The following is a 25781-nucleotide window of genomic DNA, read 5'->3' as shown; positions in this document are numbered from 1 at the left end:
CCTTTGGTTTCATACAAAACACAAGAAACATTCACTAGAACAAAAATTCTAACATCTTTTTTAAAGGTTTAGGTTACATTTATGTTTGACCTAAAATGTCTTTATGTCTCTGACACTTTTCCTTTTACAAAAACAAGAATTTTATATCAAAATAAGTAAGTTAAATGAATCAACACAAAATATAAATATTCTTTTTGATTTCCGTCATACAGGAGAAAGTTTAAAATAGTGGGAACAGGAGAAGATAATTAATTTTACATGGTCTGAAATACAATACCCTTAACCCTAACCCTTTTCTCAAACTCACTGGTGAGTGTGTCAATCACATTGGCCGTTTACAGTGATGCAGGAATGACACCAATCCCCCTCATTAGTAAAGTTTTCATTCAAAATTTACTATGAAGATTTCCAAAAGTTTTAAGCTTAAAAAATGTTGCTTTAAAGCAAACATAACAATAATTATGACACCCCTAGGAATAAATCCTTTGAAACATTGTATGTAGTTCAGTGCTCTCTTAGACATTTTTCCACATTGTTTTGACCTCGTCCTTGCTTTGGTTGTGAATTTATACATTTATACATGAGTTTGTTACTACATGTTTGATCTTTTGTTATAGGACATTGATATAAGACACGGAACAATGTTTTTTGGACGGGTTCATGTTCATTATGACATTATTGTTTTATATAAATCAATAAATATCTGTAAAAAAGAAGCTTGGGCTGTACTATAAAGTGATGTATATTAAGCATAACAAAAAAAATGTTTTAAAGATAAACTTTAGGAGCAAATTGTAAAGTAAATAGGAACTCAAAAAGAATCTGGACTACTAAGGGTAAAAACTGTAAAATAAAAATTAGCTACCCAAAAAATAAATAAATAGAGGAAATGTATGTTTTTCTGCATGTTCACTTTCATATCAGAGTAACTTGTAGTTAGACCTGCATTCATATTTTTCGGATACCTTCTCCACCATTTTGCGCAAGGTATTGATGTTGCGTATCCACCATCCCACTCCGACGGCTCTGAGCTCAGACCACTGCGGGTCGCCCCTCTGCATGGCAGGAATCATGTTCAGCATCTCCTCCTCTGCCTCTGAGTGGAAGGCCCACGCAAAGTGGCATGTTGAAAGCCCTACATACAAAAAGGATTGTGAAAAAGATTGTGGGAAGGAACACAGGACACAAGCGACTTGTTGCAAATTTAAATCTATGGATTTTTTTTGTTGCAAAGCCATATGCTGTTGCAGGGAAGTTTGCAGCAGTAAATCAAACAGATCCCTTTACCCTGGTGGAGCAGCTGCATACGGTAGAGCGGCGGCAGAGAGGTAAGTAAGCATGTATGAAGACGCATGGCAAGGAGGTATCTGAGTCCACACTCATCAAGAGCCTCGGCACCTATATGGAGAAGATTGTAAAGTTATTGTGTTGCTACTATAGATCATTCCATGGCAAAAACGGCCACCCTTTCTCCGACAATGAACAGGACCTCTTCAAAAATTAGTATCACTCCAGTTCATACAATCCTCTGTCCCTGAACCTTCCTACCCTGTATGCCCTGGAACAAGCTGCTTATGTGTTCCTCTCAAGAGACTAAATAAACACAATGAAACATTAGAAAGAAAAGACAGATAGTAGAGAAAGCCCAGAGGAACAGTGTATGCACAGTTTATCTTAAAGACTTGATAGCTGTAGATCAACTTGATGTAGGAACACAAAATCAAGACTAATGCTTTGCCTATGTGTTTATAACCTTTATACAACCTTAATCCAGACATGGCAGAAGCCCTTCTGCAGGTGCACGCTCATCAAACATGATAAACACATAATACTCAAGATGACAACATTTCTTCACGGCTGCACGGTGACACAGTAGTCAGCGCTCTCGCCTCGAAGCAAGAAGGGACCTTCCTGTGTGGAGTTTACATGTTCTCCCCATGAATGTGTGGGTTTTCTCCAGGCACTCCTGCTTCCTCCCTCAGTCCATAAACATGCTTCATAGGTTGATTGATTGGTCTGAAGTGTCCCTAGGTGTACATGTGTGAGTCTGTGTGGGTGTGACTGTGTGCCCTGCAACCCCCCCCACCCCCACCCCCACCCCCCACATTCGCCGGGAGTAGCCGGGACCCCATAAGGGATATTAAGAAAATGGATGGATGGATCATTTCTTCACAACAAAACGTGTGTGATTGGGAATAAAACTGACTTGGGCCACTTTTATGCTCCAAAACAGGGAAAAGGGAGAAGGGGGGGATTGTGAACACAAGAAAAAGTAAATAAAAAAAAAGAATGTAAGAAAAGCTCACTGCATGGAAGTCAGTGTAAAACCAGCTTTCAGATTTCTTATATTTTTTAGTTGAAATACACCTTCTTTTAGATTTTAAAAACTCTTTAAAATCTTTCTTGGAGTGTTCACCTTTCCCTCAGATTAAGAACAATTTTCAGTTTTCAGTGAAATAGCTGCTATGAGGAAGGCATCACCATGAAATCCATAAAGCAGAAACCTGTCATCAGCAAAATGAAACCTGCCAGTCAAGGACGAGATCCACACATAAGGAGCTCACTTGTATACTGCTGCTCAGTGGAGCTCGTGACCTCAGCGCTGGTGGTTGCCACGGTATCTGCCAAGGCCACAAGAAACATTTGCTCCAGTCTGGTCAGCCCTGGAAGGCTGGAATGCATGAGGTGACTGGACAACACCTGGAAAAGACAAAAAGCAAAGGTTAACCAATGTAAGCCATGTTTATATTAAAGTTGTATGTTTGCATTAAAAACACGAGAGATTACTCTAAAGCACATTTGTCATGTTTTAAAACAATTTATTTTCACTCTTCATTTAAGATGCCATAATGTAAGAAACAGGCAATTACCTCTTCTGTGTAAAATGTAATATTCTAAAGAAGTAAAATCTTTAATTCTAAGCATTTTACATGCCAATAAATTAAAGCTCAGAATGATTTAAAATTCTAATAATTACATAAATGCAGAGCACAATCAGTTACATTTGTTTTTAAATCTCCTAAAAGTTTGAGAGCTCTTCTAAAAGCTCAAGTTCGGCTGGCCTTTGTGTTTAGATAAATGATATCAAAAAAATGAAGATAACACTGATTTTAAAGAAGCAGTCGCTACCGCACAGGAAAAGTCTGTCTTCTTACGCAGAGATAATAGTATGAACTCAAATAAGTGGAGAAACTGTTAGAATAGTGAGCAGCACACTGTTGGCCAGCTGGACTAAAACTCAACATGACAAGAACCTTGAGAGATCAGCAAATCTACAACTGAATAAGGGAGGAGTAAAAGCTGAGCAGGTCACCTGAGCGTGTTCTGGTCCAAAGTAGGTGGGTCCGTATTGAGAGAGGTTGATCACACGAGACTTTTTCTCTGGTTTATCAGTGGCAAAATTGACAAAGTCATCCGTGGTGACTGCCGGGACCTATACAATAAGAAAAACAACTTATTTAAGTACTAAGATATACATTTGGCAACAAATGAATTCTTAACCTTGTGGTACCTGGAAAAGGTCAGCATATTGATCCTCTGCAGACTTCTGAACAGCATCCCCATCAGCCACCTTCGAGCCTTTGGAAGGCTCCTCTGTCTTGTACGATGTATCCAGATCAGCCAACATGAGCGAGTAAAGCGGCAGAGGAGGGATAGAGTTGATTTCTGTGTAGTCCCTGCCTCCATCACGGCCACTCACAATGGTGTCTTTTGCTGTGCTGCCAGTCACACTGATGGTGCGAGACAGATGCCTCCTGCCTCCGCCTTCCCCTGCCTCCACATCCCTCACCACAGCAACCTCTCCAGCAATACACTTTACCAGGTGTGCGAGGATGGCCTAAGTCAACAAACGAGCAAAAAGGACACCTTTTATTTATTTATTATCTTATCCATCATTTTAGCTTTTTACTTCCAATATGTAGATTAAAAGCAGTTTCAGCCTGTTTTTATTGATTTACTTATTTATTTGGTTTCACCTTGGCACGACGAACTTTGCCCAGGTCCATGAGCTCCAGCAGCTGGGTTGGATGGTACTGTGGGAGAGTAGGTGACAAGGAGTGGGCTGCTTCAAACAGGCCTCCTTCCTGTAGGCCAGCTGGGGCACGAAGGGCCTCATCCACTCCGGTACTTCCCTCAAAAACACTTTTAGACCTGGCTCTTCCTTCAGAGACTGAGGAAGAGCCAATGGTTTGACCTCCAGCAATGTCTACAGATGATGCATTGCCCTCCTCTCCCTCACCAGGCTTCTTATCCTGGTGCCACTGGGCATAAACGTGCATCTCACAGTCCATACCAATCACCAAGATGCCATCCCTCACCCAAGACAGGGAAACCGGTAGTGAAGGTGTTCCATCCACCGACGACAGGACGTCCACAGATCGAAGCAGGACCCAGCGAGAGCGGATACCCTGTTTAATACTGCCCCCTAGAGGAAGGGTAATGATTGCCATGCCCTCCTTGCTGCTAGTTTGCTCGTTGACCACGCCAGAGATGCGGCCATACATGAGAATGTTGGAGCCGACTCCGACTGTGAGGATGTGAGATCCATCCTCCTTTGACAGCCAGTCCAAGTGCACAAAGTGCTTGATGTTGGGTGAGCTGTGGTCTCTGCTCATGTACAAGTCAGACCTACGGGGTACAAAACCATAGAACATCGTTACATGTCAGCAATAAGAAGTCGGCAGAATGTGGCTTGAACATAGACGCTGTAGAATCCTGACCTGCTGTAGACAAAGAGGTTTGAATCCACACTGACTCTTGAATCCAGAGTTGATGAGGGTCTGACAAAGTCATCAAGGTGTAGAGTTTGCTCTAAGACCCACTCAGAGCCACCCGTGGACTCACACTCATAGATAGACACGTGCATAGAGAAGTCCTCTAGAGATCCATGCGGCTGGGAAAAACAAAAAAGCCTCTATTAAGTTATTTTACAAAACAGGTCACAAGTAAAGGGACTGATAACTGTGAAAGTCTACAAGGATGTGCCGACTCATGATAACTTCTCATAAATATGCTCCAAAACCGGTAAACAATATTGTTCACTTAAGCTTAAATGTAATTCTTTAGCTCATAAGCCTCAAACGTTTTTCAGTCTAACAGCATCAACCTTTAGACAAATCCAGTATGAACTTTGTATGAACTTATTTTGATTGATCTAAACCTATGAAGAGGTTGGTTTAATTGGACGCTTTACCTGTCCTGACCGAGGCTGTTTGAAAGCCACTGCCAGTCTGCCGATGTACGAGCAGGACACAGCTACAGGCCGTCCCGACACACACACCGCACTGTTGTTGTTGTCCTCCTCCTCATTCATGAGGACCCAAGGTTCCCAGGCATACACCCGGTTGTCCCGTTTGTCTTCATCACACTCTTCATCTCCCTCCACCGCGCAGCGCCAGAAACGCACACGGGAATCAGAGCAAGTTGTGACAATCAGGTATGGAGCCAGGCACACAGGGTAGATAGAGGAAGAACTCAGGTGACCTATCAGAGAGCATCAGACAAAAAACAAAAAAAAGTTACAATGTTAAGCACAGCTCGGAATCAGCAGGTCATCTATTCTCCTGAGATGTACCAATCTCATGATTGAATGTCGTTTTATCCACAAATCTATTTGATTGTGACAAACTATTTGTGCTATATAGATATAGGTTTAGTAATGTGTCTTACCTCCTGAGGGGGTGGCCCTGGTAACCTCCACTCCATGTGGCAGGTCCAGCCGCTTGCTATACACCAGCTTGGAGCTGAGGATGAGTTTGCTGGCTGATTGCAGGTTTGCTGTGGAAGTTGAGCGAGGCAGGGGTCTGACTGGGGAGGTCTCTGGAGACGACTCAGCATTCATCGCTTGGTTGGGAACCATAAGTTGACTCTGGAAGCTATAATCTGGGCTGGGCTCGTCTGAGCAGAGATCAGAAATACTTCATGTGAAGTCGCCACCTCATTGTTTGCCTTGTTATGGCGTTAGTCAGTAGGTTGTGTGCACTTTGACTTACCAACACAGGCTTGTACAGACTTGAGGTGCAGGTGCCACATTTGCAGGACAGAGTTCCTGTTGAGATCCTTCTCTATCAGCACCAGAAAAAATTTCTCAGAAAATGGGGCAGGTTGGTAATCTGGTGGAGCAAACACAATTTTGATTCAACAACAATCATCTAAAGTGAAAAAAAAAACAAGTCTTTATTGTTTATTTGATTATTTTTAGGTACCTTCCCCTGTTGGAAAAGGTGGCATTAAAGCTTCTGGCTCTTTCTGGGGTTTGTAGCCCAAAATAAAATCCTCTTGGAAAACATGCAGCAGCTGAGTGTTTGAGCTGCACTGCACATAAAAAAACACGAAAACAGTGCAAACATTAAAAAGAAGAACTTTTGATTTTTGTCAATCAGTGGATACAAAAATACAGAAATACTGCTGACCTGGTTTGTGATAACATCCAGCTCTATGATACAACCAGGCCTGGCAGTGGACTGCTGGCTGACTATGTTAAACACTTCACCCACCAGTTTCTACACAGAGGTGAGAAAAGAAAACTTAAAACAAGAGAATATTACAGTATTTTGCAGACTCGTTGCACAATGTTTTATAAACCGCCTTTTAGTACAAATCTAAGGCCGTGTTGAAGATATCTTCAAATGTATAGAATAGAAGCAAAAGCTGATGTTCAATGAGCATGTGTTGTCAACTCACAGATGTTTCAGGGTCAGAAAGCTCATCCAGTAGTTTTCTGGCATCCACTACAGCTTGATAGAGACGCAGGTTTTTCCCATCTGATGCCACAAAACAGGCGCTGGCGCTGTTACAGTAGGTTCCTGATAGACACAACGCAATATGGGAATATTTGTAGTTTATTTGTTTAGGGACTGTATTACAATGTGTTCTTATTCAAGAGTGTTTCATCCACAGCACAATCAAAAAAGACTTTCAAATATGATTTTGAACATTTAGCCTGAAATAGCGTAAACACATTTGTTTTCTAGTTTCTGTTTAGGGATGTTTCAATCAGGGAGGAAATGTTTAAAAAGAAGGGGAGAATCTGCTCCACACACTGCACTGAATCAGATAAACGGACCTCTGGTGTCCACAGAGGTCTAAGTAGAACACCAGAATATCAATTTTTATACTTTATGAATTAAAACTCTCAGGGATAACTAAAATTCCATAGAATAATGAATCCAGTGCTTTTTGATCAACTTTGTTGCTTGATATATTCACATAAGTCATTGATTTTTATACAACTATTAGAACTACAGGAAATTACTTCTAATATGATTTTTAGAAGAAGCCAAGAGAAACACACTAACCACTGTTATTTCAAAGACATTTCAAAAAGGTTGTTACATGTGGTCAAATTTGTTCCCTTTTTGGGGAAAAGGCAGAGCATCTTTACACTACTGTGCAACTAAAATACATTTGGATTATTCAAAAGACTTGAAAAAAGATCTAATGTCCAAAGAAAAAATGGTCAAAAACCAGCACCAAATTCCTTTCATGACATCAACCAGAAGGCGTTCATATTCATGTTTATCATCTTTTTGATGAGACAAAACAAGAATAACATTTATTTTACGGGCAAAATAGGCTCTTAAAATTCAACAAAATGACACTTTTTATTTTACATATTTTTCTATCATAACAGCAATTTTTTTTCCACAAAACCTATATTTATCAGCTCTTTTTGCAACCTTACGTTGTAATCTCTGCCCATACAAATCAGAAGCTGTATACCTACCAAGGACAGAACTGGGAACCAGTGTAGGAAGCCAGGCCACATTGCTGAACGCAGAGGTGTGTAGGGAGTTTATACGGGCCAGTTCAGAAACACCCCCCGTGCACGACAGGGGTCCGATGTGGTCTACCCTCCACAAAATCAATTCACTATAAATGGCGTTGGGGTCATGAAAGGTCCTTGTAGCAGCGTTACGGAGTTGCTTCCTGTAATTTAAAAGTGGCACGTGATGCAAGATCATGTTTCATACAGCAGTTAAGATTATTGTCTCTCTAAAAGCCTTTCAGTAACTAAGCCTGAGTTAAATAAAAAAAGAATCTATAACACTCTTCAAGAGGCAAACATTTGATATTTACAGATTCATTACCTTCTTAGGCAAAAAGCAAAAAAGAAAGTATAATTTAACATTTAAATATTGTTTTACTCCCATTTATCTGACATTTTCACCTCGTTGACCTCGTCGTTTTGTGTAATCGATTATTATTTAGCCATTTCACACACAAGAAAATGCAGAACTTTATAAACCTTTATAAAAATGTAGTTAATAGAATGTCAGGGTTTAATTGATTTTTAAAAATGTTTATAAAGTAGACCCCACCCCCATGCGTCCACTTAATTTGGGAGAGACCCGTAGGTGAACTGACCCCCCACCCCCCTACACTTCTTCTTTTTCTTTACACATTGTGGAGCATGCGCTCCTGTCGACTAAGCAGAAATTTTCTTTTTTCTCTCCAAGCACTCGACTGGCGCCCCCTTTGAATTGGCAACCTGGGCAACAGCCTGTATTGCCAGTAGCTAAAACCGCTACTGGTATCATACTACAAGTACATCAACAGTGAGCCACAAAATATTAGGATATGATGTTTGGTGAAAATTGTTTTGCTTCATGCCATTTCCTCCATTCCTGCTCTTTATCTGTCTTCTATGAGCTCTCATTTTAAAATTATACTCACATTACACATACAAGACAAATGGTTTGTGGAGCCTCCTAAAAGCATTTAAGGAGTCAGTTCCCCTAAGTGCTGCTGTTACACTACCTACGCATGGCAAAAGGTTTTGTTTTTGGAAAGAAGGAAAAATCTTTTATGCTTGCATTCAAACTGTAAAATTTGAGCCAAGCCTTAGGTTTCTTTTAGAATTTACTTTAGTAAGTATCCATCGGTTGTATGTGTTAATGGAGGGAGGGAAGGGGGAGGGTATAGAGTGGTTGGGTTTTTATTTCTGTTTGTTTTTCATTTTAACTGTAAAGCGCTTCGAGCAGCGCAAGTATGAGAAGCCTTTTTTATAAATAACTTTTGATTTGATTTGATTACTAATGTAATGGTGTGTGAGCTGAAGATGCTAAAGCGCATAACTCTGATTCTGTAGGTATTATCTGATTGGTCCTCGATTTAATGTTACAAAAAAAGTAAGCAAAATTTATATTTTTTCCCCCCAGTTTGATTTCTCTTATTATGAAAAGTAACTCATATTCATCTCAAAAAGTCCTGTGAATAAATCAATCATTATAAACCCTTCCTCTTCTCTACCTGGGAAGTCCCTTTGGTAGGGGAAAGGTTGGAGGCTGCTCCCCTTCGAGGCTGCTGGGAGCTGAGGGCGGAGTGAGCAGGGCATTGTGGTGAGAGGTCGTCAGCAGCAAAGGCAGCACTGTGTGACATGCTTGGTCATTCAGGTGGAAACGATGGCCACAATAGCGAAACTTGTGAGACACAGTCAGTACGTTGGAGAAGCCAGAACGCTCCGCAAACGTTACCGCCCACTGCAAAGACACAGAATAAAAACCTTTCAAACACACATTTTTATGGCTTAGAAAGCGATCTCTTTCATTTATCAGAAATTCTTTGGTAAAAACAATTGAAAGGAGATGTTGGTAATCTTTCTCAACATGTTACCTGGTTGAGAGAACCATCAACATGCTTGGAGACCATCATGACGGCGGGGCTAATGCCAGGGCGGAGTTTAGGTGAGGGGGAGACGGCAGGTGACCCCAGGCAGGCAGAGACTGAGGCGGAGCGTGAGACACGCTGGACCATTCTTCCCTGCTCGCCTGTGCCGACGCTCTCACTTTCAGTCAAAGTGCAGGCGTACATCAGGATGTTTTTACTCAAAGAGTTGGCATCTCCTGCAGGGAAAGCTACTGGAATGCGCGAGGAGAAAGACACCTGGCAGACAAAGTGGGCAGACAGAAAGAGGGCAGTGAAGACAAAAGAAATTTCATGTGTAATTTAAGTAAAAGCTTCCCAGGTTGTTTAGATTTACATAAAACTATCATGGATGGCCTCCTTTTATCTTGAACAGAGAACTTGTAAATATTAGTAAACTGTAAAATGACAACTCTTTAGGACAGTAGCATTACATCGGACAAAAGCTAGCAATAAAAAGTATCATCTTTTAAACTAATTTTTGATTTAAAAAAACTGCAGCACAATTGTATCTGTAAGTTTCTGATGTGGAGTTGGTAATTGAGTCCACACACTACTAATGTTTGAGATTTTAGTTGCGATTTGCATAACAATTGCTTTTTCTTTTCAATTTCCTGAATTGCTTTCCCTACCTGAACCTGTCTGAAGATTCCCTGGTTGAACTCATCCAAGTACTTCACGTGCCAAACAAGAAAGGACCCATCAATGGGATGGATGGTAAACAGCATGTCAGGGCTTTTGTTCCATTCTGTGGTCAGAGTCTCAATCTTCCTTTCAAGCAGCATCGATGGCAAAGGCATGCTGGAGCTGGACCCAGGGGATGATGCTTTGTTACTTCCTTGCTCCCCCGATTCTGCCTCTTCTCCGTGTTCCGATGAAGCTTTGTCAGACATTTCGTCCAAGTCTAGAAAGCCACAGAGACTGTTAACACAGCCCTTTGTCTGTAAAGAATACATATGTTGGCCTACTGTCAGGTTTAGATCATACCAAAGTCAAACTTTAATGGGGATCCCCCAGGTTCCACAGGTTCCTCAGTTGTTTGATCCAACTGCTGTTCAGAGAACTTTCGAAGCTGCATCATAAAGAGGTCCATAGAGGAAGTGAAACTGAGGTCTTTATTGTTGAGCCAGTGAACCATGAAACCTCCACCACCTGTGCTATCTTCAGGATTGAACAAACCAGAGTCAGCTAGCATTGATGGGATGTCTGAAAGCAGAGGAGGAAGAAAAACAAAGTGAACACAATAGTATAATAAATAACTAGTATTCTAAGGTAGGAAGGTTTAAAGAAGAAAAAGAAAAGACTACCTGTGTTGGGGTTAATACTAGCAGAGATATGAAAGTGACAGAGAGCACTGGCATGATGTGCTATGTGGCGGTGGGTGTGGGAGTCCTGTGTGCCAAGCTGAGATGGAAGGAGGTCACTGTGAGCTACCAGAGCGGAAGATCGGCGACGGCCTCGGCGCAGCTGCTTAAGGTGGTGAATTGACTGTCCAAGCAAAAGAAAGGATATTTGCATTGAACTTTCCTCTAGAGATTACTATAGATTTATTCATGACAAACAGCCAAACAAGCGTACCTCCAAAGCATGCTGGATCTTGTCTTTATTGCCTGCCAGACCTGGCAGGCTGGAGGTGAAGGACTGACTGTTATCAGAGATCTGCCCACCAAGAAGACTGTCTTCTGGTAGGAGGGTTTCTGACCACAATCTACACACCCCATCTTCACAGGACGTCAGCAGCACATTGCAGACAGATCCCCTATTATTTAAAATCAGAAAATGCATCTGTCAGTCCATCACTATATTTGTTTCAAAGGAACAATGAATGGTTGTATCAAGGCACTTTAAATTAAAGAAAAAAATAAAACTGCTTTGATTTAGAACATCAAAAGAGATTACTCTTAGATTTCCTTATATACTAAATGAAACAATCACATAAAAAAAAAATGAAAGGCCCAATATGGGTGAAGCTCTGTCTTCCAATAGTGTGTTTATGTGATAATTCCCATTTCAAAGCTTGAATTGCTGCATAAAAGGATAAAGAGGAAAAACTTTCTGACTAAGAGAAGAACATCTGGTTTTACCAAAGCATAAGAGTTTGGTAAAAAGAACAAAACCATTACAGTACATTAACAACCATAGCAATAGGTGAAAAGATGCTACAAGTTTTTGGAAAACCTTAATATTTTGTCTAAATCCAGTTGGCATTGAGTGACATCAATTTTTGTACAAATACTGTAAAGCCAAGATAAAGAAGCATTTGGAAGGCTTTTACGTTGGAAGTTCCTAATCAATGCCACTGTCAGAGAGCTGTTCTTACTTGGGCATGTATTTGCTGGTCTTCCTCCAGGACATGCCGGTAACCGACCGAGGATGGGCCAGATAAACAAAGGAAAATTGAACTGGAGAAGGCTTTTTATCAGACGGGTCCTGGACAACCACTGCGGACCGCCAGCCAGTGGTGGGATACCAAACCTTGAGTAAGCAGTCATCCTGCACATGTCAAACACACACCTTTCAACATAATTTTCAAGATCCAAAACAAATCCTGCAGATAATGTTAAAATAATTGGATGCTTTGCAATGCTTAAGTATAATTTAGTACCTTCCCAGCTGTTGCAAAGTACTCCCCATCAGGAGACCACTTGGCGATGTGAACAGACGCCGCAGTCCTGATGGAAACACGACAATAAAGAACAGGATCAGCAATATTCAGTTCTCCATGGAAGTAGGTTACACAAGCACACATTTGACTGTCTTCTCAGCTGTGACAGCATAACAGCTTTGTGGTCTTTGCACTTCCCTGTTCCAGTGGCCATCCATGTGTCATCAGAAGATAATTACGAACCTGGTATTATGTTTCTGTAAATTTACACAGCTTAAACCGCAAGCTGCTGACACTGACTTACAAATGTGCATGCAATCATTTTAGGGGAGGGAGGGTGCATGAAATAATGTTGGCTAAAATTGTATTCTACCAGAGGACAAGTGCTGAATATGGATAAATCATTGTCTGCAGCAGTCAAGCTAAAATATAAGGAAGCATTATTTTGACAGACATGTTACTATTGTGGGCTGCACTGTGTCACAGTGGTTAGCATTATTGCCACACAGATAGAAGGCCCTAGTTCAGGGGTCGGCAACCCAAAATGTTGAAAGAGCCATATTGGACCAAAAAAACAACAAAAAACAAATATGTCTGGAACCGCAAAATATTAAAAGCCTTATTTAAGCCTAATAATGAAGGCAACACGTGCAATATGTATCTATATTGGCTTTATTAGCCTACTCTCAAAATGATTAATTTGGCTACAAATATATAATGAGAATTCATGATTAAATGTTTAAGGAATTATGTTTCATTGCTTTGATAAAATTAAAGAAATCCAATAAAGAAATCTGATTTTTGATGTCATTTTTATTTTGAGGATTTGAAAAAACAACAACGAAATCGAACGTGCATAACGTGCCCCTTCTCTGGGTTTCTAAAAATAAAACAGCAGCCTTTTAAAAAGGTAAAGTATAAAAAATCAAATTAATACAGCTAAAGTTTGATTTCTGTGCAAATGCTGAGAAAGTCAGTGCAAGGGTAAAACGCCGCAGCATCCTCTTCTCTTTCGCTGTACATCTCTGGCAAAGACAGTCAGCTTGAATAACAAAACAGCTTCAAGCATTTGCAGCGCAGTGTTTCCCCGCCCCTGGAGACTTTCATTCAGCTTATTTAGGTGGTTTGTCATATCCGCCAAAAAGTGCAGCTTTTCGAGCCACTCTGCATCTTCCAGTTGCGGGTAGTTAGTTACAGGAATGTTTTCACGTGTTCTAAACAGACGACAAAGCGACGCAAAACCTCATCACTGGACAGCCATCGGACTTTGTTGTGTAGCAGGAGATCGGAATATTCGCTTTCAACTTCATCAAGCAATGCACGGAACTGACGGTGGTTCAATTTACATCAGCCACCTGCCTAGCGGTCCGCCGCCCTACTGATAGAAACTTGTGTCGCAGGCTATGACGCAAATCCTTGTTGATAGAAATGTTGAAATTTAATATTTATTCTACACATTCTTACAGCATTGGAAAACGTTAAGAATGTTTGCGTCACGTTTGTCCTCCCACAGAAACCAGCTTAAAAAAAACATATATTTTTTTCCCCATCTTTTTACATTTTCAAACGTTTTTGAAAATGCTCCAGGGAGCGGCAAGAGATGCTCTTGAGCCGCGAGTTGCCGACCCCCGCCCAAGTTCAAATCCCATCTGGGACCTTTCTGTGTGGAGTTTGCGCATGTCGGTTTTCTCTGGGTACACTGGTTTCCTCCCACAGTCCAAAAACAGGCTTCATAGGTAATGTGGTGACTCTACATTGCCCCTACATGTGCATGTGTGTGTGATTGTGTGGCCCTGTGACAGATTGGGAACCTGTTCAGGGTGTACATCCTGCCATGACAAAATATAAAAAAACACCATTTACATCAGCGTGGGTCTTTAATATACTAGGTAGTGTCATGATTGTTTAAAAATAATTACGTACTTGCACTGCCAGACACAGTTCCAGTCACTAAGGACTGGGTGGGGCTGGTCCTCATTCACCTGCCCATCCTCCTCCTCTATGAGGGCATCTCTCGATGGTGGAGCCCACAGCTGGAGTCGCTCTGTTGCTGCCAAGATACGGTTCCCTGTGGTGATAGTAGCTCTGTATCATACACCTCATGTCTCTCAACCAACTAAACGGTGCACAAAACAGGGTGCAGCACTGGGATTGGAATTTTTAAAATGTACATTATAAGATTTTAAGGTAGTAGTTATTGTTTAGTGTTGCAAATAGTGAGATGTGATGTTTTAAGCACAACTGCAGCTCTGTTAATTTGACTTGGTTTGACCCAAGGGTGACCAATTCCAGTCATTAAGACCTTATGTTCTCCCTGCCCCATCTATTATTGATTATCTCACTGCATGTTACACCAATAAGAAGCAACAATAGCAGGACACTGGCCTTCGAGGGCTTGGACCGGACACCAATGGTTAACCCAATAGTTGTTAATTTAGGGTGTTTTAAAACTCATTTTCAGCTCCACAATCAACATCTTGCCTAAAATCTAGCTTAGGGGTGTCCAATTGCAGGCCTCAAGGGCCATTGTCCTACTTTTTTTCCCAACCAAGCTGCCTTTGAAGCTCCTTATTGACTAAACATACCAGATCAGGGTAATCAGCAGCAGATAAGGCAGGATTTCTGGAAAACCTACAGGAATCTGGCCCTCGAGGCCTGGAGTTCGACAGCCCTGATCTAACATTTCTTAAATTGAGCCAATAGGTGGGACGAACAACACTGACAGATGTTATAAACAACAACAAACAAAACCAGAGAGCCCCATGGTCTTCAAAGTTTAGTCAAACCACAGAGCTAATATTAAAACCTTTTGGAGCCACTGGATTATTACTATATTTTATAAATTAGGTCCAATATGTAGATATATCTAGGTTGTTATATTATATCAGACAGAGTGACTACATTTATAAAGTATATAAAAATGTTAACCAGCATAATACCTTGTTTCCATCCTGTTAAATCAGAATTGCAATCAATAGTTGAGACTAGATTAGGAGTGGCAATAGACATTAGCAGCCAGAAATTGTTAACTTGATATAGAGAGGGGGAATATCTTAGTTTCCCGTTCTTTTCAGCATTCATTTCATGCAACAGCTCAAGTCAGGTAGTAACAGGTCTACATTTTTAAATTTCTTCTTAATCTAAGCTGGTAAAGCAAGTGAAAAACAACAGAGCTTTGAATATGTTAAATAAATAGAAAGAAAAAGGGTAAAAAGTAATGTGGGAATAGGTCTTAACAGTGCGGTTCAGTGCAAGTTAACAGAGTGCAACATGCACTGTGATAAACACAGAAAGCACAAGTATACCTTGTGGATCCCAGGCCAAGTTGTAGGTGATGGCATCAAGGAAGAACTGTCCTGTCTTTTGCCACTGATAGTTAATCTGGTATTAGTGGTGGGAGAGCAGCACACATCATGCAATGTTATTGCACACGGGTACGATTAATCCCAACAGGTGTAAAGAAAAATCTGTCCAACTTTGGATATCTGTACTCACCTTGTGGAGTTTATTTGGGTTGGTAGAAAGAGGTTCAAAAATGCAGACTGTGTTTCCGTAGGATGCAGCAATCTAAAAATAAAGAACCGTGCTCATCACCAAAACACTCCTCACCCAAGGAGAGAAACTGCAATTATTGCCATTGGAGAACATAACGTGAGAGCAGGATATGAACGAAAAGGCAGTGCGAGAGGAGCCAACACAGATAACTGTTCCTGTTTGCGTGTAGATAGATGAATAATATCCTGTACCTTCACTGAAAGTGCAAAAAGAGACTGAGCACACAGTTAACACTCACCCTGCCAAGCTGTTGAGAGCACTCCACACAGCCAACCTGTATGTTTCCATTCTGAGCTCCAGGAATGATCTGAACACAGTCAAAGTCGCTAGCCAAGATCACAACATCACAACCTGAGCCGTAAGCCTGAAAAATGAAGACAAAAAAAACTGCATTAGAAAAGAAATCGCTCAACAAAACCAAAAGTGCAGAAGGATTTATAACTCCAAACACAAAAGAATCATGAAAAAATGGATCTATTTCATGTTAAATGTATTTGTTAATGCTTAAGCACTTCACACATTTTATAATTCTTACTACTTTGAAATAAATTTGAGAAAATGTTTTAGATGTACAATAAATAATAAAAATATGCCATCATAAAATTCCATGACCTACATGGAGTAAAAGTCCAGAGAAAATTACAAAATTGTGTGTGTGTGTATATTTACATATATACCAGAGAGACAGTGAGACCAATGTAATATCAGAGTGCAAAGTCTGCTATAATAAGTTTAATTTCAATCATTTTCATGGTTGGTTTCTGTTCAATGAAGGCAACACAAGCTCTCTTATTCCAAAGGGCAGACATATCAATATCTAAACAATGGGTTGAAAGGTAAAATGATACAGTTGTAGTTACTGTCAGCTGGCACAAATAAGTAGACCAATCGCCAACAGTGGTAGTACCTGGAAGACAGGTAAGCTGGCCTCATAGAAACAGAACAGTCTGCATCACTGCTTGCGTCTTTTATTATTCAGGAGAACAGGAGGAGAGACTGAGAACTGCTAGGTCACATCACTACAGTGAGGCTCACGATGGAGTAACAGTGAAGAGCGCTAGAAGCCTTGAGAAGCTGTTCAATAAAACTCCCCCCAATGGGACACAGATGACATTAGGAGGTTCAGAGCGCTCGTCACTATAACTGCTTCAGCACATAACTGTGGAAATTAAAGGCAGTCACCGTCACGCATTGTCTAGGACTGTTCACAGCCTTTCTGTCTGTTTAATTTACACCAACACACACCCATAAAAGTAAGGAGGACCTTAAGGAGGATGTTACTTCTTTGTCTAGAAGAAGTAAACTATTTTAAAGCTTTAATCATTAAAGTCAAAAACAGATATTTATATTTTTGTTCGTTTTTTTGTATTATCAGAAGAAAAAAGGGGCTAGATTTGTCCATGAAGAAAAGTAAATTTCAAATGACAGGTTAAAACATCAAGACATTTTTGTAAGTGGATTGATTTTTCTTTTGTTAAATGATACGAAACTAAACCACACCCTTCACTACTCGCTATATAGTGTTTTCGCCATTTTATAGTGCTGTCCGAAAGACAATTCCAAAATTGAGAGTCCTAAAGATTTCCCAGACATTTCTGCGAAAAACCAGTGTGCATCGATGCTCACTAGATTGGCAAATACAGACCACAATGCATTGCGTTTGAACAATTTTTGCAAAGAAAATGTATTTAAATGTATTTTCTTTTTATAAAATATCTAAGTTTTCATCTTCAGAACACAGTGGATTCATAAATGGTCGTCGCAAAACACTGGTATCAATGAGATTTTTACTTCGTAAAATTGATGACGTCATATTCGCAGAGCATGTAAACAGATGAATGATGGGGAAATGGAGGCGGACTCACTCCATATCAAACCTCCGCCAACAATTTAGAGGCAAATTTCTGATGAACGCCGCTCTGCAGAAACTATGTCCTAGAAAATGATAATTTATACGATTCTGGCAAAAAAAACACAAACATTGTTAAAAAACTGATGGGAACAATTTAAAAATAGATCAAAAGATGATTGAAGTGAGACTTTAAACAATTTCAGTGTTACATTTTACCGTTTCAACAATCCATTATTGTTCCCTGAACAGATTGCAGACATTTTTTGCCAGATACAGCAAAGCAGCATAAAACTTAGGACCACCCCCCAACCCTTTCCTTTTTCTACTGAATTAACCCATACGGAGCCCGTGTCCTGACATGGAAAAAATAAAATATATATTGTTCCCACAAATTAATATTTTGTTCACACAAATTAATATTCCGTTCCCACAAGATAATATTCAGTTCCCACGAAATACTATTTCGTTCCCTCTAAATATTTAATTCGTGCAAACGAAATAATTAATTTGTGCGAACGAAATAATTATTCACATCATAAGTCATTCATAAACATGGATATGCTCTCCGTCCTGTCGCAAAAACCGCTTTAAGTGGTAACTTCATAAACACGAATTTGAACAATAGTTGTTTTTATTTTCCCCCTCTTGAACGAATGTGGGTCACAGAGACACGGAAGCAGACGCAAAAAAGCGGCTTTTGCAGCATGATGGACGGAGAGCGTACCAGGATGTGAATGAACCCAGACATGAAAACGTGATCACTATTGAAGCGATTCTGAAGCATAATTAAAATATATACGTCAAAACCAGAAATGCTTTTTCCTTTTCAAAATGTAACTGCATTTTCTGACTGAAAATTAAAATGAAAAAGCATTCCTTCAAGATGTTTTTTTCATTTTCTTCTTCCACACCGCTTATTCTGTCACTTAATTAAAATGATACAGAAAATGGTATTTGACATTTCATTTTCAAAAGGTTCTCTGGTAAATGTGTAGTAAAATTCATTTCGAAATGTCTAATTTGACAATTAAAATGGATTAACAGAAATGCTTTTTCATTTTCAAAATGAAGCTGCATCAAATGACTCAAAATTAAAATGAAAAATCAATACTTCAAAATGCTTTTTTCCTTTTCTACTTAAAAACCGCTTATTCTGTGTCATAATTAAAACCAAAATGCAAAGAAGTGATTTCATTTTCATTTTAACATCCACCCTGCGGCGGAAGTGCTACGATCTGAGAAACCATCATATGAATTCCTGTTTCCAGTGGTGTCCAGAACAAAATAAAGGATGATCCAGCCAGGAGACAGAAGAGGAGCTTTCGACCCCCCAAAAAAAGCGAGCTACATTTACCGTAATAGACAGTACTTCTTTTTTGCACCATGAGTGTGGGAAGGGGAGAGGATGATGACACCTGTGCGATGTACAATGTCATGCATGTCAAAATAAAAACTTCCATGTCTCTGATCTTTTTTCCTCGTAGCATTGCTACAATAATTATCAGCCCACATCTTATAGACTGGTCCGTGAAAACTTTGGTTTGTGGCCTTAAAAAGGTTGGGGTCCGCTGACTTACAAAACTGAAGAAACCTGTGTGTTGCTAATTAGGAGACTCTCATTGTTTCTTTTTGAAATGATTCTGTTGAATGGAATTCTAACTTTAATGTCTGATTTTTAATGAATGGTTTACAAAATATTTTCTCTATAACTACTTCGCTCTTTTTAGGTTATTTCAGACTATTTTTTGTTTTCTTTTATTAGCAAAGGTTAAGCAAATCTGTCCACTTGTGCATAATCACCCAAAAGCATCTCCAAGAAAAAAGTGTTACTGCAATAATTAATGTTTAGAGCTAGAAATAATCGAGAAGTCAGTCAGCACACTCTATTGCTTGTAAACCATCTGAACTAATGAAAGGATTTTCCAAACTCTGTGCACATCCCACTAATTACCCACACTTTGCCTTATGGAAGCATTCACAGAGGAAATGTAACTGCTTTTTAGGTTAAATATATGTTTGGGGAGAGGAGTAAATGCAGCCATACGCTGTGATAACGAAAGTAGATAAGAGGAAGAATGCCAAATCACTTCTTCCTTCATTCCATCCCTTTTTCCCCATGACAACTCCAAAAAAAGGAAGCTGTGGTTCTATAACCACACCTGCAATAAACAGTCAAAATTCGCGTACTTTGTTTTTAGGCTGATCCATTAAAAGTTGTAATAATCAATTCTGACCTGGAGTAACCCAAGTTTATCCCTGACAAAGCCTATAGCCTGTACTTTGACCCTGCACCCTCCAGAAATACTATAAAGGGATGCTATTCACTGTTCACTGCAGTGTGACCACAACAACTCAATGAGCATTAAAAACCAAGAATTGTTGGTGTTTGTAGGTGTGCGTATGTGAGAACTAAGTCATGTAATTTACTTTTGACACTCTTATGCTATGACAGTGTTATCGACTGCTCCCCCACCCCTCTATCTCCCCATCTTACCCCCTTATCCACCAACTCTAACATCCCACTCTCTCCCTGTCCCTCCTTTTTTCTGCTCTTTACTCCTCAGCTCTTTACTGCTTACTCGGCTGCTGGACAGGAAAAGTAAAAAAAAAATTAAAAAAAAAAAGGAAAAAAAATGATTTAAAGTTGTCCATTTGTTCTTCATTCTGTCACCTGCTCAAAGCCTAACTAATGAAACTAATACATCCAGCTTCATTTGCAGAGAATGTGGTAACTAGACGCTTGTGTTTTGAAATATTATTTTAAGGGTAAACTGACAAAATCCAGTATGTCACAAGATGGATATCTTATGACATACGAGCAATGGAATGTCCCACTAAATTGAGGTAGTACAGATAACACCCTATACTTTCAAAATAACAAAAAAAAAGCATCTTAAAAAACATTAACAAAACATTGCAACTGTTTTTCAAATGTCATCATTGCTTTAAAATATGAGAAGGTATCTGTGTTGAAACTACAGCTGCTCTCACAGCACCCTCAACGGCGACCCCTTTCAATAAAAAGTCTATGCAAACGCACATACATGGACTTCATCATCATCATCATCTTTATTTATAAAGCACATTAAAACAACTACAGCTCAGACCAAAGTGCTGTACATCTTTAAAAAACTAAAAACAAACAGGCATCAATATGACAAAAAATAGTTTAAAAACACAAAAAATTAACAAATAAACTATGTCTTGGTGGGGTTAAAAGCCAGAGTATAAAAATGGGTTTTTAGGACAGTTTTTGGGCTCTTTGTACCAAATGCATGTTGAAAGTTAAACCAGGTTGAACACCTTAACAACCAGGGACTCAGGTTTGGTTGTGACAAATGGATGACGTCCCCTTTGAACAAGAAAGTGCCAACTGTTTGAAAATTGATCACGGAGAAGAAACGTATAATTGTGGTTTGTGCCTGATCAGAATTATTTGACACCGTCTTTCATAAATCAGAATAGAGCTGTGAAAGAAAAAGCCTGGAGCAAAATGTGCGATATTTGAACTCCTTTGATATGTTGCACCAAGCTTCCTCTAACTAGGTGGTGGACATGTGCTAGTAAACAGTAGAAAAAGAATAGAAGATGAATTCCCTTCCTGCTCGTCCTGTGGGCCAAACGTGCATTCAAGGAACTGCGTTTAGCGCGTTCTTGAACGCGCCCCACATGCCTGGTGTGAACGTAGCTCAATGCTGACGAGCTGTTTGTCAGCTTTATATACAACGGCAGCTTATTGGACTGGATTTTCCTCAGACAGTCAAATTTACACACCAAACAAGAGATAATGAACTAAGTGTGAACAGTGGCAGTCATCCACAACTGGAGAGCTAGTTCTTCAGAGGGTTAACAACCAAAAGCAAAAAGCAGAGATGTTTTTTTTTTCTCTGCACATATGGCTAATTTGTGCACAGAAGTGGAAATAAGAGAACAAGCACAGCAGACCAGCCTTTCTCCTGGAAGCGCGATGCACCTGCTCCTGTTATTTTACAGATTTTAACTTCCCCTTATCATCATAACCACAAGAACTAGACATAAAACAAAAGCGCTATGTGCAGCCAACTATGAAAGTACTGCAGAAGGACAGTCTGCGGACACACACACACACACACACCAACCACACATTTGCCATCATGAAAAGTGAAATAAATGAAAACTTGCTAACTGACCGTGTTTTGTCCTCATCAAAGCCAATGTTCTCTAAAGTTGGTACAGTGTCTGACTCATCCTTCTACAATACGTATGATCAAAATAGTACCAGTTAACAGAAAGCAATCACTCCATTTTCATGACCGTAATCATTTTGGTTTATAAAAATTCAAACCCAGCAGAAGAAACTATACAAAATCAGCATCAATTTGTAATTGATGGGTACAAAAAACCTTCACCTCGAAAGTACTTTGGAGCCTTGATTGATTAGTTTTTGTCTTTCCCACTCAGCCACTTTTTTCCTGTGTAACATGCTATTTTTAGCTAATCACACATCCGCAGTTCTGATTTCAAAGGCAAACGGCTGTTTGTAGGTGCATTGACTGTATCACAACGAGTCAGGTAGCACATAGAAGACCAGGTAATGGTAAAATCTGTAGGTACTGAGCGTGAAGCAGTCACTATTTATTGTTTGCTTTTTGTCCAAATCCCTGCAAATAAATCAAATTATGCCAACATTCTACATGAAACTACCTCACGCTGACCAATCGGTATGGAAAGAACAGCATACCTGTCCAGATCACCCTAACCAGTTCTATTCTGAAATGTCAGCGGGTAAATGTGTCCATGAAAACACTGTGGATGTGGTGCTGGAGCGAGGGCACTGATAGAGGCTACAGGCTATGTGTGTGCGAACATGTCTGTTTTCAGGGTTTGGCCCATTAGCCCAAGGGATCAGTGTGAGTGTAAATGCATTGGACATGATGTCTGGTGCTCTTCAAATACCCTCTCAGACACAAAAACAAAAACACCAGGCACAAAAACTGGAGGCCCTGTAGTAACGAGTACGGCTGAGGCTTCCCAACAGTGGCTGTCCTTTGCTGTTAAGTAGACATGACCAGGGGTACAGCGTCAGAATGCTCACATGTAAACTGTCTTCATCTGGAGCACAGGCAAGAGTAAAGAAAGACAATCACTGTAGTTGCAACAGCTAAGAACAGATTTATAATGACTTAACCATCTTGTATATCTGTAATTATGTTGTGTAAATCAGAAAGAGCAGACACAGTCTCTGCTTTTTTACATCCATCAATTTTAGGTCAGTAGCCCATCACAGGGGCAGCATGAACAGATGAGAAACAACCAGTCAGTCAGACAGGTGTGTATGCTTTTAGACTGTTTTGGAAAAATAAAATAACCAAAATATGGAATATGACTTGTGCAGTTACAATATTTGCTTTTGCGTACCTGTAATTTTGCTACCCAAGCCCCTTCTCATTTTGGAGACTACAGCATAATTCCACACATCTCAATACAATCCTAATTAACTTTTTGCTTACATTTGAACAGTCAATTTTTGTTGTCTAAAAACCTAAACATTGATCTGCATTTAAACCGCTCCACCCAGGAGAAAAAAAAATCCCAAAGGTCTCACTCAACCAGGAAAGTTCAACTTATCACAAATAATGAACTCTGTGACCATGTTGCATGGCAACAGAATACATAGAAAATAGCATGTGACTGAACTACAACTGATAAGTGACTGTGTTCAGATTCCCTCAAAACAGTGTAGTTTTAGAATTTAATAAAAGTTTTTTAAATATCATTTTATGTTACCATAAGGTCACAGTTACCTATTTATAAAAAACCCACTCCAATGAAAATTGTGTTTTTGGGGTTTCTGACATGTTCTTGTGATATTTAACTGAATATTGAGAAACTAAAATTCAGCTTAAAAATGCAGTTCTTTATTCAAATAACTGTGAATCAGAAGCAAACAAACAAAATGCCGTTTGCAAAAGCTTGTAGCAGTGATTTGGGTGCTACAGTTGGCGGGCCACAAGCTCCCTGCTTTGATTCTGATGCACCCACTTGCAAACAAATAGATCCGTGCACGCGTTTGTTTTCTTCTTCTAAGCTGGTTAGCTCAAATATTGCTAACCATTTTTGTTGGACCGCTAAGGTTAGGTTGGGGGGTGTGAGGGGCTGTAAGCTAACTGGAGAGAGTGTAAACAAAGGGATGATGGGAAGTCGGGGCGGGCTTACTCCACACCAACAATCCCACCCAAAACTTAAAGGGGAATTTCTTGTGAACTACTGGTGCTCTTTTCTCTTTATTATTTTTGTTGGCTAAAACGGTATAATGATAATTAAAAGACCAGCGGAAGGCTTTTACAATGGTTTAAAAGATGATTGGAGTAGGGCTGTAAATACAAATAACATAGCAACTTTTTTTAAGACTGTAACATTTTAAAAAAATCTAATTAAGTAAAATGATTCAATCATCGTAATACATTTATTTATCAAGTAGAGTGTATAGCATCCATGCATATTACAAACTGCAATTTAGTCAGAAGGTTCTTTAATGCAATAGTGGCTGTATCATTTTAGAAGCTTAGCTACAAAGGCCTAAACAGATTAGATCTAAAGGTGAAGTTTTAGCAGTTTCGTGTTAAAAATTGGTAAAGGAACACAAAGGAAAACCTTTGTAAACAAACGTTGAGGCCTTCACAACAAACACCTCTGTCCAGCAGCCTTGTAGCGCATGTATCCATATAAGGCTGCTTACGTCACGCCTGGTGCAGCTGATGCTAGAATGACAGGGGGCGAATGATCCGCGAGGATTTAGGGCCAAATGGTTGAGAGCTTAGCCACACAGACAAGCTGAATGAATGCTGTTTCTCTTCTATACTAGTATGCAGTTGAATCAAACGCCTTTCTTATAATCACACATTCACACACACATATATATATATATATATATATATATATATATATATATATATATATATATATATATATATATATATATATATATATATATATATATATATATATATATATAAAATTAACGTATATATTACGAGATGCAGCTAAAGGTCGCCTGAAAAAGTCTCCTGCGATGCCCTGGATCAATATGCTCAGACTATAAGCGACAGTTGGCATGCCCGCATTTCTGACAGAGACTGGTGGATTAAATAAGTACACGAAACGGGGCTTGTGATAAGGTTTGGCCCCGGGAAGCCGGACCCCCGTGTGCTTAAATGTATCGGTGCAGCAGCCTGGCTAACTAACGTACGGTCTTGACTAGCTTGCGTTTTTTCAGCTCGCACCGTAGCCAGTTTACATTCCGGATAACGCTGGTTAGCTAACAGTTCGGTAAGCTAGTCGGTCGTTAGCTTAGACGAGTGTCATCTGTTTGGAATAACCTCAAAACAAATACTCACAGTGAAAGGAATATCGTTTACGCATCCCACCGAGTAGCAGCAATCTCCAGGGTTTACAGCTCCCGTCAGCACTTGGTGCAGATGCATTTTTTTTCTATTTTAGCAGCAGATGTTCCCTTTTTCCCCCTATTTTTTTTAATTATTTAAAACAAGTCCACCCTTTCCGTTTCTCCATCTAGCAACGTCAGGGAATTCCATCAGTAGCATTTACGCTCCTTCTTGGCCTGGCAGTGTCCTTTTCCTCCACAAAACGGCGAGCTTGCGGAGAAATAGATATCGACCCGTGTAAATGTAATTTCATGAGGTCCCAGCATGTATTTAAACATGCAAAGCTAACTGTTGGTCCCCTTTAGCTGTCAACACCATCCTCACGATTAATCGTGAGAGCCGAGGCAGCAGGATCTCTGCAGCGATCCTGACATGCGCGTTCACGACGTTGCCGAGGCACGACTGGATGACCATAGATCCATTTAGTCTAGAACTGACAACGAGCGGCTTTGCCGTACACTCACATTATAACGAAACGTATCTTTTGTTTTTAAAAAAGACAACTATATTTTCCAATGTGTATCTGCTATTTTATTAATATAAAGGTATAGGTATATTCCGGAGGTATTCTTTATGACACGACGTGTAACTTTTCTAGCATTGACTTTCTGTATCAACGTCGCTGCAATTTGTAGATTCGAGTTCATTGAGCATAAATGTGAAATGTTGGGCAAAATAAAAAGTGATTGGGTATTACTAT

At 39.8% G+C, this 25781-nt stretch overlaps 1 protein-coding gene across 6 annotated transcripts in view; it reads right to left on the bottom strand.

Annotated features, from left to right (window-relative positions):
- dmxl2 (Dmx like 2) overlaps positions 1–25465 on the bottom strand; it is a 43502-nt gene extending 18037 nt beyond the window's left edge. For 5 of the 6 annotated variants that reach the window (XM_020712508.2, XM_020712526.2, XM_020712518.2 and 2 more), the window contains exons 1-27: positions 25034–25465; positions 16044–16169; positions 15746–15817; positions 15556–15631; positions 14174–14318; positions 12251–12317; positions 11966–12138; positions 11224–11404; positions 10953–11133; positions 10633–10851; positions 10278–10549; positions 9616–9885; positions 9253–9482; positions 7727–7929; positions 6685–6806; positions 6414–6503; positions 6207–6315; positions 5994–6113; positions 5671–5898; positions 5195–5484; positions 4722–4894; positions 3978–4629; positions 3512–3838; positions 3314–3433; positions 2565–2700; positions 1288–1398; positions 966–1135 (exon numbers count right to left, since the gene is read on the bottom strand). In XM_020712508.2, coding sequence (XP_020568167.1) covers positions 966–1135; positions 1288–1398; positions 2565–2700; positions 3314–3433; positions 3512–3838; positions 3978–4629; positions 4722–4894; positions 5195–5484; positions 5671–5898; positions 5994–6113; positions 6207–6315; positions 6414–6503; positions 6685–6806; positions 7727–7929; positions 9253–9482; positions 9616–9885; positions 10278–10549; positions 10633–10851; positions 10953–11133; positions 11224–11404; positions 11966–12138; positions 12251–12317; positions 14174–14318; positions 15556–15631; positions 15746–15817; positions 16044–16169; positions 25034–25120 — 4950 coding nt within the window. In that variant the 5' untranslated portion in view covers positions 25121–25465. The remainder of the gene's footprint in view (positions 1–965; positions 1136–1287; positions 1399–2564; positions 2701–3313; positions 3434–3511; positions 3839–3977; positions 4630–4721; positions 4895–5194; positions 5485–5670; positions 5899–5993; positions 6114–6206; positions 6316–6413; positions 6504–6684; positions 6807–7726; positions 7930–9252; positions 9483–9615; positions 9886–10277; positions 10550–10632; positions 10852–10952; positions 11134–11223; positions 11405–11965; positions 12139–12250; positions 12318–14173; positions 14319–15555; positions 15632–15745; positions 15818–16043; positions 16170–25033) is intronic. The other variant, XM_011488456.3, reaches the window with a different exon arrangement.
- Between the last annotated feature and the right edge of the window lie 316 nt (positions 25466–25781).

Source organism: Oryzias latipes, chromosome 3 (assembly GCF_002234675.1).
Source record: "Oryzias latipes chromosome 3, ASM223467v1".
Classification (NCBI taxonomy): domain Eukaryota; kingdom Metazoa; phylum Chordata; class Actinopteri; order Beloniformes; family Adrianichthyidae; genus Oryzias; species Oryzias latipes.
Note: the sequence above shows the minus strand (reverse complement) of the source record. Positions and strands in the feature narration are given on the sequence as shown.